This window comes from Poecilia reticulata, linkage group LG2 (assembly GCF_000633615.1).
Source record: "Poecilia reticulata strain Guanapo linkage group LG2, Guppy_female_1.0+MT, whole genome shotgun sequence".
NCBI classification, from domain to species: Eukaryota; Metazoa; Chordata; class Actinopteri; order Cyprinodontiformes; family Poeciliidae; genus Poecilia; species Poecilia reticulata.
This window is the reverse complement of record NC_024332.1, coordinates 27,128,108-27,141,902: the sequence shown is the minus strand read 5'-3', so window position 1 is coordinate 27,141,902 and position 13,795 is coordinate 27,128,108. Positions and strand designations below refer to the sequence as shown.

Below are 13,795 nucleotides of genomic sequence, written 5' to 3'. Positions count from 1 at the left end.
GAAATGGGCGAGAGATGAAAACATGGATCTGTTGGAATGCTACTACTCAAGTAATCCTATATATATATATATATTTAAAAAATTGTTTTTTCCATTAAATTTATCAGTACTAACAACTTCCACAGAGGGCCTAAGATATAAAGCTATTACTAATACATATTCACAGAGTCAGATCAATAAAAAGTTGACAAGGAGTTGAGTAAAGCAGGAGTCAAAGCATCAAGAACCACCAAACACAGAGAGGCCAAGGACATGATGAGACACTTAATGACGAAACTGAACAGGTAAATGTTCCCACCACCTGGATGGTTTACTGACTACATAGTTTCAGTGTAGTTGATTGGCCAACAAAACTGGCCTGACCAGGGGCGATTCTAGGATCTGACCTTTAGGGGTGCTTAGCCCCCAGCAGGGCTAAGACCCATGAGAAGATATTCGCTGGTGTGGTTTTCTAAATCTAACTGCTTATTTACAAACATTCACAAACAAAATTAAGAGACATGTTGTCAGCAATTCATAGAATAAAAGAACAATGTTCATTTTACTCAAACATATAAAGAGTAAAATCAGAGAAACTTTCATTTTTTTCCAGAGCTGTATATCAAATCAAAATCAAATCAAATTTTATTTGTATAGCACATTTCAGCAGCAAGGCATTTCAAAGTGCTTTACATAATTAAAATAAAAACAGCATGTGACATTAAATAAACAGTGAGAAAGAGATAAAAACAAGATAAAAACATTAAAACCCGCACCCCTTTAGGACTTCAGTTAAACGTCGTTTAACTGGGATTATATATACTCTGTATATACTCTGTTTGAAGCTGAATCTCAAGACTACATCATACCTGCCAACATCTGCTAACAGAGACAAGCAGCTGTGGAGTGACACAGTCCTAGTGGGGTCTGCTCCCCCGGAAATTAAAAATAAAATCTACTCAAAACTATGCATTTCCAGACATTTGAAGAACCGAACCAATCATAGCAAAAATGTTCTGTACCATATCAGCCTCAGGAGATGATTGAGGATGAAGAGTCGCTGATATCTGGTTCTAACGGGACTGCAGTTCCTCTCCTGATTAATTCTATCATACAGCAGCACACTGCGTCACGACGGACACATTTTTTTGTCGATCTGTTTACACCGTATCCTTCCTAACTAAAACTGTTCAGCTTATAATGCGCGTCTTTTCACTCACGTCTGTATTTTTGAAAGCGTTTTTGCTTCTAAGGACATGGAATCGGGTAGACGACGTTTTCAAAATACGTGAGTGGATAGCCGCTCACCGCGCGGGTGGATAGCGTCTAGTGTCCGTCTCTAGGCAACCGTGACGTTCAGCGTTGGTGCGGTGCGTTCAGGGGGTCCTTTAGCTCCCGCCACTAGAATTTAGCTGACCTTAATATTTCCTGTGTTTTATTTTGGTCATTATTGTTAAACTTAGTGTTGATATGTGTATGATAGGCGAGTCTATCGGACAATTATGGATCGGTTCAATACATTTAACGGCTAAATATGGGACGACTCCGTATTTTACGGGATGGGTGGCAACTCGATTCAGGGGTGGTGAGACAGTTTTCGGGGCATATACATAATGTTTAGGGGCATAGACGTTATGTCTATATTTAGGGCTGCTAAAGGACCCCTGAAACGGCTAGAAACGCCACTGGGCCTGACCAAATACCTCAGATAATCTTTGGCAAAAGCAGAGACACCAAGATCCAAAGATTCAGAAGAGCTGAAGGTCGTAATTAAAGAGATGCTGATGGGGTTCAGCATCAGCTGATCACGCCTTCATGCCTCATACTAATCAGAAAGTAAATATTTCTGCGACAAAACTGCTCTTTTACTGGTTTTATGTATTTATTTATTTTTTATAATCTGGGTTATTGGTTTTCACGCTCTGTAAGTCAGTATAGCTCTGAATAATGCGTCTACTACATCATCTTCACTATTTCAACCTAATTACCAAAATCAATTAATTTGCTCGAGTTGTTAAAAAGCAGACTACGTCGCTGCATGTCATCGCATCAACCTCGGTGTCACCCAGCGCCCCCTGCCGCAACTCTGTAGAATAGCCTTGGCTGAGGACGCCTCTCCCTCCTCAGTTCGCTGATTAGCAGCTGCTGAGGCGGCGTGCCCGTATGGTGGCTCGACGCCGTCCGCACTGCTCGGTGGTTCCCGTAATGGACGCGAGGACCCGGGGCGAAGCATCGCGCCGCATCCCCCCGGATGGCGGAGTGGAGTGAGTGAGGATGCGCTTCCCCAGCTCCATCTTTGTGTCGGTGTCTCTGTTCACGGCCGAGACCACGGCAGCGCTGTACCTCAGCACCACGTACCGCTCCGCCGGAGACCAGATCTGGCAGGGGCTCACCCTCCTCTTCACGCTCATCCCGTCCGTCCTGGTGCAGCTGACCCTCACCTTCATCCACCGGGACCTGAGCAGAGACAGACCCCTCGTCCTGCTGCTGCACATCCTGCAGCTCGGTCCCATTGTCAGGTCAGAGCTGGTGTGTTTTGTCTGTGGAGATGCAGTGGGTTCCTCCAGCTGTGCGCCGTGTCAGACGGGGACATGTCCCCATCAGTGGTGTGTGTGTGTGTGTGTGTGTGTGTGGGGGTGTGTGTGTGTGTGTGTGTGTGTGTGTGTGTGTGTGTTTGAATCGTCTCTAACCTGCTAGTTGCTGAAAATGCTCTGCGCACATGTTGTTTGCATCCTCTCTCTGCTTTTGTCTGGTCGTCCTCATGCTGATGCAGTGTGATGCATGCGAGTGTCATTTAGCTCGGAAGTTAACATCTGATCAATAGAGCCATCGATAAGTTCCACATTTCCCGTGACATTTGACAGCCAAGTCTTCACACCTTCATCAGAATCGCCCACTCGGTGTCTGATTCATGTCTGGAAATAGATAAATTCAGCACCACGCAGCACAGCAACGATGAAGGAACCATTAAACCAAACCTGCATCTCTGCGGTCTGACTGGACCATCTGGTTACAGGAACATGAGACTAATCTTGCGTTTAGTAAAAAACCTCCCTGTTGTTCGCACGCACCCCCCCCCCCCCCCCCCCCACACACACACACACACACACTCTGTGATCAATGTGCAAACAGCAGTAGATCTACTTTGGTGTAAAACCGACTCACCACTCTAATATCTAGGCTGCACTGTGACAGCTGACTTAGTGGCTGATTTGCAGAGCCACTGAAAGTATTTTGCATCTGCTTTGGTTATCTGTGTTTAATCATCTTCGGTCGCTTTTAAAACTAAGACCTTTTCACATTTTTAATGGTACAAACAAGATTGGATTTTTGTGGGATTTCATGTAGTATGCCGACACTAAACAGTCATCAACTGTAAAAGAAAACAAATCTACAGCATGGCTTTTCATTTTGTTTTCACACTTAAAAATCGAAAAGTGTTGTATTTAGTCCCCAAATGAGTTCATACTGTGGAGAACCACCTTTTGTTCTACACAAAACAAAAGGTTCTGTGTAGAACAGACGTTACACAGAACTTTACAGTGTTAAAAAACTGCAATATAACTATTATAAATTGTGAACTGTTCAAATCTTGGGAAAATATTACAAAAGCTACACAATACAGACCACAGGTTTGAGATCTTTATTTGTAAAACCACGCATAACTTTACTTCCCAATTGTGGGTTCCTTTATGTTGGTCTATTGCATGAGATTCTCATGAAAAACATGAAAGTTAGTGATGTAACGTGACAAAATGTTGAGAAGATGAAAGGTTACGACTTTTTGTAACAACCTGAATTGCTCCAAATTCTAAACTTGCTACATATTATGAGTTTAAAAAGTAACCCATTCATCTGCAAAGTTTTCCAGCTTTCCAACTCTTCTTAACCGTCTTTAAAATGCTAATTTACATTTTGTTGGATTCTATTTTAATTAATGATTTAACTCATTCTGGGGCTTTAACTGTTCCCAAAGAAGTAGTGTTTTATCCTCTATTTGTTGATTAGTTTTCTAAATTTACAGAGAAAGAGAACAGTCGTAACCATGAAATATAAAACAATACTGCCCCTCCCCCACTTGTTACTATGCACAACTGATCAGCTGAAAGAAGGCTACTGCACTTTTTCTAGGATAATGCATCAAGTTGTAGATGTTTCACAGTCATGTTGGGTACAATAAACTTGTGTAGAACACCAATCATTCTTAAGGCACATGTTTGTTTTTTTAGTTTTTTATTTTTCAGTAAGGGGGGGGGGCAGTTTTACTGTAGTGGGTTGGTTATTATACCAACCCACTCTGACTTGTGATCTTTATCTATGTTGTGTTTCCTGTGGTGAACACTAGACAGCGAATGTGATGCAGTAAAGAAACCAACTTTGCAAAGTTATAAAACAGGCTAAATGTAGACATTATTGCCACAAATTGTACACAAATGAAAATTGAATGTGCATAAAAATGTAACCTAAAAGAAGCGTACCTAATGGAGCAGAAGCTTTTTAAGTAAACGTTTAGCTTCTGCTTTTTTAAAATGTTCATTTTTGAAAAGAGCATTTCGTAATAGAAAACCCTCTCCCATTTACCAGGAGTGCAGCCTCTTCTGAAAATGTTTGTTTTATGACATACCTGTGTTTGTACAGACGATGCCTTAAAGATTTTAATGTTGGGCAGATAATGGAGAATGAGGAGAAATATTAGTTTTTCCAGGTCTTCCTAATTATTGTGGTGTACTCTTAAAACTGAGTTATGAACATCCGAGAGCTGTAGAGCCCTAAATTACATTTGTACAGCAGCTCTGAAGCTGACGCTGTTTGCAGTCAAACCCCCTGAGGTATTTGTGGGGTTTATGTGGAGAAACTCGCCGTGTGATGGCGCCTCAACCGAGACGGTTGTGTTGATGACTCGGTGACGACCTGCTTTCCTCTCTCGTTGTTTCCCAGTAGCAGTCTCTGTCCCCTCCAGAGCTCATTGAATCATTACTCTTCAGACATTTACATCTTCCCTGCTTGAAGCACGCGGTTCTAAGAATAGCGCGCGTCACTGCAGGCTGCTTATCACCGACAGCACAAGCTGAGAGGGGAATGTCTATCTCTGCTGCAAACGGCCAAAGCGGCATTTTCTTGTCTTATCCAGACACGACAAGGCTGAAATTATCTTCACCATTTTAACTCCGTCACTGCAGCTGTGACACTGACGGTTGTTGGGCTGGAGTCGTAAAACGGTCTTCTCTGTTCTGTAAATTGTTTATAACTAGTTTTCTTTCTTCACAAATGCTAATTTCCTCTTTTTAGATGCTTCATGCAAAAAATGAACTTAAGTTCATTTGCATGAAGCAAAAAATGCAGAAGTCGGGTAAAATCATTTCAATGCGAGGTTCGCAATCTGTTTACATTTTTCCTCCTGGAGTTTTAATCTGTTTTTAAGCACAAAGTCCACATTTAAAGGAAGTTGGTAAGGAAAGTGAGCGGAGGGACAAAAGTTGCACCAGAAGATCACCTTCTCAACTATAGCTGTATTTATAGCATTTACAGCAAAGTGACTTTGAGTCGACTGTAATCTTGATCCTGACCAAAATATATTTTTAAAGTCAGATTCGGGTCATGAGAATATCTGACGGACCACGTCTTTCTCCACATCAGTTCGGATACGTGACAGTGCAAGTTCCTCTTAGGCCGGTCAGAATAACAAGTTTCGTGATAACTTGTCCCAGAAGTTATTGCGATAAACGATAATAATGTTGTTTTGAGACGGTTTTCAATTGACAGGTAACGGCATGATAATGTACACATTGTTAAAGATCAACAAGCTTTAAATTCTAACAAATATTTAACATTGGAAATGGAAGATATTTTAAATATCCAAAATAAATAAAATAACAAAAAACCCCAATTAAAATGAATTATGAAGTCTCTGTAAACAAAACTGTTCCTTCAAAAAAGGGCTGGTTGAGACCAAAACACCAGACTGAAGAATTTTGTCAGCCAGTTTTTGGGAGAAAGAGAAAAACAATAAATTATGAAAACAGCTTTCTTTAATTTATCATGCGATTAATTGATTTATTTTTTATTGTGACATGCTTGGGTCCTTTCTTATTTCTCCCTCATGTACTTCCTTTCTTCATTGTGTTCAGTACCTTCCTGCTGTATAACTAACTTCCTTACAGTCTTGAGAAACTTGGAACATTTTATATTTTATAATGATTGTGACGCACTTAGTGCTTGTAATGTTGAATCTGATTTTTTTTTTTTTAAATGAATGTATGGAACCCTTGTAGAACTACAACATGTTAAAAACTCTCTTCCAGCCTGAATGCTTTAAGCGCTCCAGTCGTGTGTCTGATTTTCACGCCGTGTTTTTGAACAGATAAACATTTGGTCTCTCTGCAGACCTCTGGCTTCAATCCTGACGTCGTTTTCTGTTTAACTGGCCGCTGATCAGCGCCACTCGACCCTCAGCTCGTTTGCCCACGGTCTGCTCTTCAGAGTCTTTAGTATTGGATTGGAAAATTACTGACTCTCCCTGACAGTGATGGCTCTTTTGACCTCCATAATGACAAACTAGTAAAAGCTGATGTAAATGACCCTGGCGGTAAAGTTACCTCGGGCTTATTGAGCTTCTGCAGCATCTCAGTGCTGCAGCGTTTCACTGTGTCTGCTGTGGTGAAACACTAATCCACACTGTTGGTGTACGATAATAGTAGAAGCTGCAATGTATATATTCATCATAAAAAATGTAAATGACTAAATTATTAAATGTAAGTAAAAAATATTATCAACTCTGGCCAATGTTACAATTTGTGATTGATTAAAAAAAGTATTGATCGATCTCAAAGTGTTCTGTAAACTCCTAAAAATACATTGTAAATTTGAAACCACGTGTAAATCGTAGGTGAATAATTTAACACTGAAACGGATAAGCCTGCTACAACAATAGCAGATCAATTTATCGTATGATAAATAAAAAATAAATACTGCTTGAAGAAAGTCTTATAAATATAAATGTAGTTATTTTCTCATAAAATATGTGTAGTGTAAGATAAGGCAGAACAAAATTCAACATCAGTTTAAACGGTTTGAGAATTATTATTGTTCAAGCTATCGATGCTTTCTAAACCATTAATAAGTAGTCATAATTGAGCTATAGGACAATTTTCAAACATGATTACTTGGTTGCAGGATCATTAATTGGTCACTTACAGCTTCTGTTTCACCCTTTAAATGCAAACGCTACACAGAAATGCCCAGGTAAAGGTGAAAATCTGAAACCGGCTGCCAAAGACGTCCTTCATTCACCATTCTTGTGCACAAGATGCTGCAGATAATCTGAATGAACTAAGTCAGAGAAGAAAATGTTGTAGAAATAAGAATACGCGTAATCCGAAAATAAAACGTAATCGATGCAGGATAAATTCTCAGAAGTGAAAGTGAGGAAAAAAAATATCTAGCAGCTATGAAGCAGCCAATGTTTTCTCCAAAAACAAACCTTTACTTTCTGAATGCAAACTTGCCTGAATATTTAGCTTCCAATGAATCACTGAACTAATATTTAGTTCAGTGATTCTAAATATTAGAATCACTGAACTAAATATGAAGCAGTTTCTCAAAACTGCTTCACGTCTGTGCTGCCAAAAGTCAAATCACTTCTGTTGGGGAGTGATTTCAACCCAGGACCTCACAGGATTTCGAAGAGATTCGATGGACCGCTCTGTAACATAAATCTTACTGGTGTGAAACCAGGATGCTGCTTGCTGACTGACTGGTGTGTTTAGGGATATTCTCATTGAAACACCTATTTCAAGGGAATTTTCTCCTCAGCAGAAGGAACATAATTCCAGTCTATTAATGGTTTATCAAGTGTTCACAGCTTCAATAACCAAACAATCTCCCTTCTCTTCATCTGAAGGGAAGCTTCATACCTGAGGAACATCTTTTTTTTTTCTACAAAAGGTTTCACAGTTGACAATGCATACAGCAGAAGCCAAGTAATTTTTATAGTCAGGAATGATGTGCAACAGACTGAGTAATTCAGTATTAGTTTGTCGTTGCCTCTGCTCTCTGCTGCTCCAGGTGTCTGGAGGCGTTCTGCATCTACGGCAGCGTGGGCCAGGTGGAGGAGCCCTATGTCAGCATCACTAGGAAGAAGCAGATGCCCCGCGAGGGTCAGTCAGAGGAAGTGGAGCGGCAGGTGGGTCAGGCCGAGGGGAAGCTGTTCACACACCGAGCCGCGTTCTCCCGCACCTCCGTGATCCAGGCCTTCCTGGGATCGGCTCCGCAGCTCACCCTGCAGCTCTACATCTGCGTGCTGCAGCAGGAGGTGTCCATCGGAAGAGGTGAGGAAGAGGAGGAGGAGGAGGAGGTGCGTGGGGRAGGAATTAGTGCAAGTCTGTCACAAGCGCGCTACAGTGTGGGCTGAGCTGGATGTTGAGTCCAAGTGGAGTTATGCAACAACCCCACTGGTACAGATGAGGAAAATGCTGCTTTTCTCTCTTAAATGCCTCTCAGGTGAAGAGCTCAGCGAGTCCGACTGTAACTCACAGTGTTCAGACGCAAACTGTACATGATGCTTTGTCCCTTATGCTGTTGCATTTTATGTTTCTGACGTTGAGTCCTACACTTTTAACAGATTTGACCTTCTTCTTTTTTTCTCCCGCTCTCTGTCAGGCACACTGATGGTGATCTCCCTTCTGTCCATCGTGTACGGAGCGCTGCGCTGCAACATCCTGGCCATTAAGCTCAAATACGATGACTACGAGGTGGACATCCGGCCCATGGCTTACCTCTGCATCTTCCTGTGGAGAGGCTTCGAGATCGCCACGCGCGTGGTAGTCCTGGTGCTGTTCAGCTCCGTCCTGCAGCTCTGGGTCCTGCCTGTGGTTTTCCTGAACTTTTCGGTGTTCTTCTTCTACCCCTGGATCCTCTTCTGGTATAGTCACTCACCGTTCCCTGAGAACATAGAGAAGACCCTCACCAGGGTGGGGACCACCATTGTGCTGTGCCTGCTGACGTTTCTCTACGCGGGCATCAACATGTTCTGCTGGTCGGCAGTGCAGGTGAAGCTGAACGACCCGGACCTCATCAACAAGTCCCAGAACTGGTATCGCATGGCCGTGTACTACATGGTGCGATTTGTGGAGAACGCCTCGCTGCTCCTGCTGTGGCACATGTACAAAACGGACTTCTACGAGTTCATCTTCGCGCCTCTGCTGGTGCTGCAGCTGCTGCTGGCCTACGCCATGGCTGTCTTCTTCATGCTGGTCTTCTACCAGTTCTGCCATCCGTGCCGGAGGCTCTTCTCCTCCAGCATGACGCAGGGCCTCTGGGATTGCTCGTCCTTCCTCTGCGTCTTGTGCACCTCTGCTTCCCCTCACAGCAGGCCGACGGGGAGGGCGGCACTGGAGACATCCGTCCACCAAGACCCGTCCAACGACCGAGTTCCCGACACATCCAGCGACAGCGCAGACGACGTGCCAAACGACACCACGTACGATGTTCTCAATGATACGATCTACGACGTTCCTAATGTGGAAAACAGCGTCAAAGGTGGAGTCAACGGGGATGTAAACCACAGTATGTCCTGCAACGTCTGAAGCGTCACAGCGGTCCCGATGTGCCAATCAGCAGACTTTTCATAACCTTTAAAGTGCCACACGTGTCCCTCTGTTGGTCTTACAGTCCTCTTATCTCATATTTCAATGTCTGCTTTAAAAAAAAAACAAGACAATTATAGATTCATTGTGGCTACAAACAGATATGATGATCGCTCATATTTCCAGCCAGCACCTTCCTCCCTGCAGCCTTTAGGCCATGCTGTGTAGGGATAACCTAGAGCCAACACATTTAATCTGATTGTATTAGTGTCCCGTTTTTGGCATGGATGCATGCAGATGTCCGACCTCAGAAGAGGTGCAACAGCTTTTAAGAAGAAAACTCGCCAGTTTTATGGCTGCAAGCAATCAGCTTCTTTTTTTCTTTTTTTTTTTTTACTCCTCCAATAATAGCTTTACGGTTATCACACACTGCTTCTGTGATGTGCTCATGCTTGACGACGAGATGTTTGATCCACTTCACATACTACTGTAAAGCACAGGCATTTCCAAGAAGCATCAATATGTATTTTGCACGTTTACATAAGAAAATGTCTTTTTACTCAACAGTCGAGGAGCCATAGTGACATGAAATGCTTTGTCTCATCACTTTGGATATTCAGAGTGCACAAAATAGACTTAACCGTAAAGGAGAAAAACCACTAAAAAGTTGCTTGTTTTCAATCTTAAATGTAACTTTACATTTGAGAGAATCAGTGTCTTTGCACAGTGTCTGCAGAGGAATTGGCAGAATGCTTCTGTTCGTACAAATGCGCAGCCTTTAATGCCAAAAAAATAAAACATTCTGAGACACAAAGTGTTGCAAAAGATAAATGCCTAGTTAAAAATAAATCTAGATTTATATGTGAAGACTGCGCCCGTTTTGTTTTTATGCTGTGCTGTGTTGACATCTAGTGGCCAATTACTCAAACTGCAAATATATAAATTTTTTTTGCTTTAAAAGAAACAACGTACACACACTTGTAAAATATGGACAATGACATTTATTTACTGAACATCAATAGTTTTGAAGCTGCATTCAAGGAATTTAACCCAGAAAATGAGAAAAGACCTCTGAACTACATGCACAGAACAAATAACCTCAATATAAACTAATAGAAAACACTTTATAGTAAATTAACACTTACAAAAACGAGGCTTTTTTTCTTCTACACCTGATTTTGCGTTGTGCAAAATCAGGAAATGTATTCTAACCTTTTAATGTTCAATGAGGTATCATGAGATTTAGCAATTTCTAAGTATAAATAAGAACAACTATTGCAAAGAGGATTGAGACCAATTAGTGTTGCAGACTGTCATTTATTTTGACTGACGATGGGTTCTACCAGTCCGGTTTTCTGAAAATAACCTTCATCCACACGGACACCAGTTCACATACGCAGAGCTGCCCGAGGGCAGAAATCGAGTCTCGGGAGGATTTCGTCTCTGGACCTGGCGTCGCTTTGATCTCTGTTTCGGAGCTGACGGCGCTTGGAGGGAGAGCGTCTACAGCTCGGCGCCGCTGTCACATCGCCACAGCAAACACACTGACCACACAGTAGATGGTGCGGTTCTCCCACCGGACCGTGCAGCTTCCTGAAAATGTAAGAAAACCAGCTGCTTCATGGAATATATCGCATTTTAACTCCAAAAATGTAGCCTTCAGACAGAATCAACAGCTTAGATGGCTACAGAAATTGGGAACGTTAACCAAGCAGTCAAAGTGCAATCAACGCAAGAGGTTTGTGAAACAATGTGTTTCTTTGATGCAGCTTGTTTCAAATTATACAGTTTGAGATGAAATCAAAAAAAGAGAAAAGAGCAGCTTGTTTGAACATGACTGGTTGACTTCCACCCTTAAGAACTTGTTACTGATCATGAACCGTACAAATTTAGCATTCTTTCTTAATTCTCATGGCGCACCTTTCAATTGAAATAAATGTTAACTTAATACTTTGGAATGAGTTTCCAAAATATTGCTTTTAGTCTATGATTTTAAAGATATTCAAATAAAACCATCAGCAGGTGCTTTTAGCACTCAGTGCCACACAACCCAGCTCTACTGCCTCCTACCGTCTGTAGTGGTGTCCCAGTAGCAGGAGTTGGCTGTGTGGAGACCTGCACCGCTCTTCTGCATGATGGTACAATTCACTGAATCACAACAAACAGCATTAGACATATTACACTTTATGTATTTCACCAAGTGCAAGCTTTCTACGTCATCACATGTGAATGATGCAAATGGTGGCTCACCGATGTATTTGAAGGGGCGACCCTGCTTCACCAGGTGAGTCAGCGAATGCTCAACAATGTTGGCGGTCCACTGGTTCACTTTGTTGTGGTTATAGTCTGTTCCACCGATCACTCCTTCGATACACTGAGGCAAAGCGACAACCAGGGGGATTTTCGCATGCACTGCATTCGAATGAAGTTTGCTACTCATAATTTTAAGGTGTAAAATCTTACCTCCTTCACCAAGATGCTCGTCTCGTCAGTGTTGAAGTTGCCCTGCAGGATTGTTTTGAAAGAAACGCAATGGAAGGAAACATGAAGTTGTTTTTACAGAACAGCAAACCACTCTTTTTAAATATATTTAGTAGTATAGGTTGAATGTCATAACTATAATGACTATCACTGCAACAAAGTCAAAAAGCAGCAATATACAGTACAGTTAATTCAGTTTATATGGAATTTATTTTCTCTTTGCTACATTAACATTTAGACTTTGTAGAAGAGAAAGAGCAGACTGACAATCTTTAATAACTTGACCCATAGAAATAATCTACAAGGTTTATAAACAGCTTTACATGTTAAAATGATCTAAAATAAATAAAAATATTTCCAGATTCATTCACTACTATGATTTTGACACAACACAAAGGTTAAGTTGGCTTTAAATTTAGCAAAACATTGGTCAGCTCAGTTTAAAAACCCATGTTAGAGCTGAATCTTATCCTACACTAGTAAAGGATATTATTTAAGGAGACATTTTAGTTCATAACTTTACTTATTTTTTAATTATTCAAGCACAGATCAACCATAAACTCTGATTTGACACCGTTAAGAGGCCAAAAAGGCACAGAAATAACTCTTGCATTCGTCTTGTTCTGAGTATAAGTGCAAGATCAAGTAATTTTTTTCAGTTTAGTTATACATTACCCTATAGTTTATTGAATTAAATCATGTTGCAGTATATATATGACCCCTCAGTTAGTACACCTGGCATTGTGTCTTTTTTTTATATCACAGATGTTAAACAAAGAAAAATGATGCTGAGAGCAACCACACCCATCAGCTAACTGACTGCGCTAACGGCTAACTGCTTTGACAAACGGACACGGATTTAAAACCGTAGAGCTTTTTATAAATGTATAAGAATAAATAACTTCACATCATCCCCAGAGGTGTACTCCTCCATCCCTGTCAGCATACAAAACACCGCCCGTCTCTTCTCTTTGTGATGATCCCTGGTGATTGCTGTTTTTCCTGTTGAAGCGCTTCTTCTTCTCTATGAGAGGTTTACACCGAGTGTTGGCGCCGCCTACAGGCTGAATTATGAGTGAGCGGTTCGCTATTTAGGTTTGAGTGATTCGTAAACTCCGTTATGTCTTTTTTTTTTTCAGTGGAATGAGACTCTGGTAGGGGGAAAAAAAGTTTGTAATATATCAGTTAGTTTAATTTGCAGTTCTGGATTCTTACTTTGGAGTCTGAACAAATGACCACCTTCTTAAGGGAAGGTTCAAAATCTATATCGCATGCAATCATTTTATAATTGCTCCGATACCTTAGGATCCTTTGGAGACAGACATTTTAATAGCTAGTATTGGAAATGAAGCATCAAGATCTGTTTCGGTGTCTTTAATTTTAATTTTCTCCTTCCGTTTTTTTCTTAAATAAACGTTTCATTTAAAGTGTCTCAGTTTGTTCTGAAATATCTCTTATAGCTAGAAATAGAATAGAATAGAATAATAGAATAGTCCTTTGTTGAGCACATATACAAGATGAGAGAAATGGCCTTCTCCACTGTCACAGTGCTTGCATCGTGTTAGATATTGCTGCAAAGGTATTATTGACTGAATAGGCTTTCTTTGACAATTTTCTACCAATTGGCACTATAAACGTAAGCTGAGTGTCTTTTACATCTATCTATCTATCTATCTATCTATCTATCTATCTATCTATCTATCTATCTATCTATCTATCTATCTATCTATCTATCTATCTATCTATCTATC

At 41.1% G+C, this 13,795-nt stretch overlaps 2 protein-coding genes and 1 long non-coding RNA gene across 3 annotated transcripts in view; 1 reads left to right on the top strand and 2 right to left on the bottom strand.

The window, feature by feature from the left end:
* Positions 1–1,951, bottom strand: part of LOC103459898 (uncharacterized) — a 4,746-nt gene extending 2,795 nt beyond the window's left edge. Inside the window, exon 1 of the long non-coding RNA XR_532826.2 lies at positions 1,002–1,951. This is a non-coding gene — a long non-coding RNA (uncharacterized LOC103459898). The remainder of the gene's footprint in view (positions 1–1,001) is intronic.
* Positions 1,952–2,094: 143 nt separating this feature from the next.
* xk (X-linked Kx blood group (McLeod syndrome)) lies at positions 2,095–10,430 on the top strand. The gene is made up of 3 exons (XM_008401821.2): positions 2,095–2,498; positions 8,044–8,306; positions 8,638–10,430. Exons 1-3 carry the CDS (start codon positions 2,254–2,256, stop codon positions 9,561–9,563), a joined length of 1,434 nt encoding a protein of 477 aa, XP_008400043.1. The 5' UTR covers positions 2,095–2,253; the 3' UTR covers positions 9,564–10,430.
* Positions 10,431–10,544: 114 nt separating this feature from the next.
* Positions 10,545–13,114, bottom strand: LOC103459912 (dynein light chain Tctex-type 1). Its single transcript, XM_008401854.2, has 5 exons — positions 12,952–13,114; positions 12,027–12,068; positions 11,814–11,937; positions 11,634–11,711; positions 10,545–11,156 (listed from the first exon to the last, which is right to left on the bottom strand). Exons 1-5 carry the CDS (start codon positions 12,988–12,990, stop codon positions 11,086–11,088), a joined length of 354 nt encoding a protein of 117 aa, XP_008400076.1. The 5' UTR covers positions 12,991–13,114; the 3' UTR covers positions 10,545–11,085.
* Between the last annotated feature and the right edge of the window lie 681 nt (positions 13,115–13,795).

Excerpts from the sequence above, each read along its gene's own strand:
- xk (XM_008401821.2), top strand. The coding sequence starts at position 2,254 with ATGCGCTTCCCCAGCTCCATCTTTGTGTCGGTGTCTCTGTTCACGGCC. Across the intron at positions 2,499-8,043 it reads CAGCTCGGTCCCATTGTCAG|GTGTCTGGAGGCGTTCTGCA; the intron begins GTCAGAGCTGGT and ends CTGCTGCTCCAG. Across the intron at positions 8,307-8,637 it reads GGAGGTGTCCATCGGAAGAG|GCACACTGATGGTGATCTCC; the intron begins GTGAGGAAGAGG and ends GCTCTCTGTCAG.
- LOC103459912 (XM_008401854.2), bottom strand. The coding sequence starts at position 12,990 with ATGCTGACAGGGATGGAGGAGTACACCTCTGGGGATGAT. Across the intron at positions 11,712-11,813 it reads TCGCCCCTTCAAATACATCG|TGAATTGTACCATCATGCAG; the intron begins GTGAGCCACCAT and ends GTTGTGATTCAG. Across the intron at positions 11,157-11,633 it reads CTGGGACACCACTACAGACG|GAAGCTGCACGGTCCGGTGG; the intron begins GTAGGAGGCAGT and ends TTACATTTTCAG.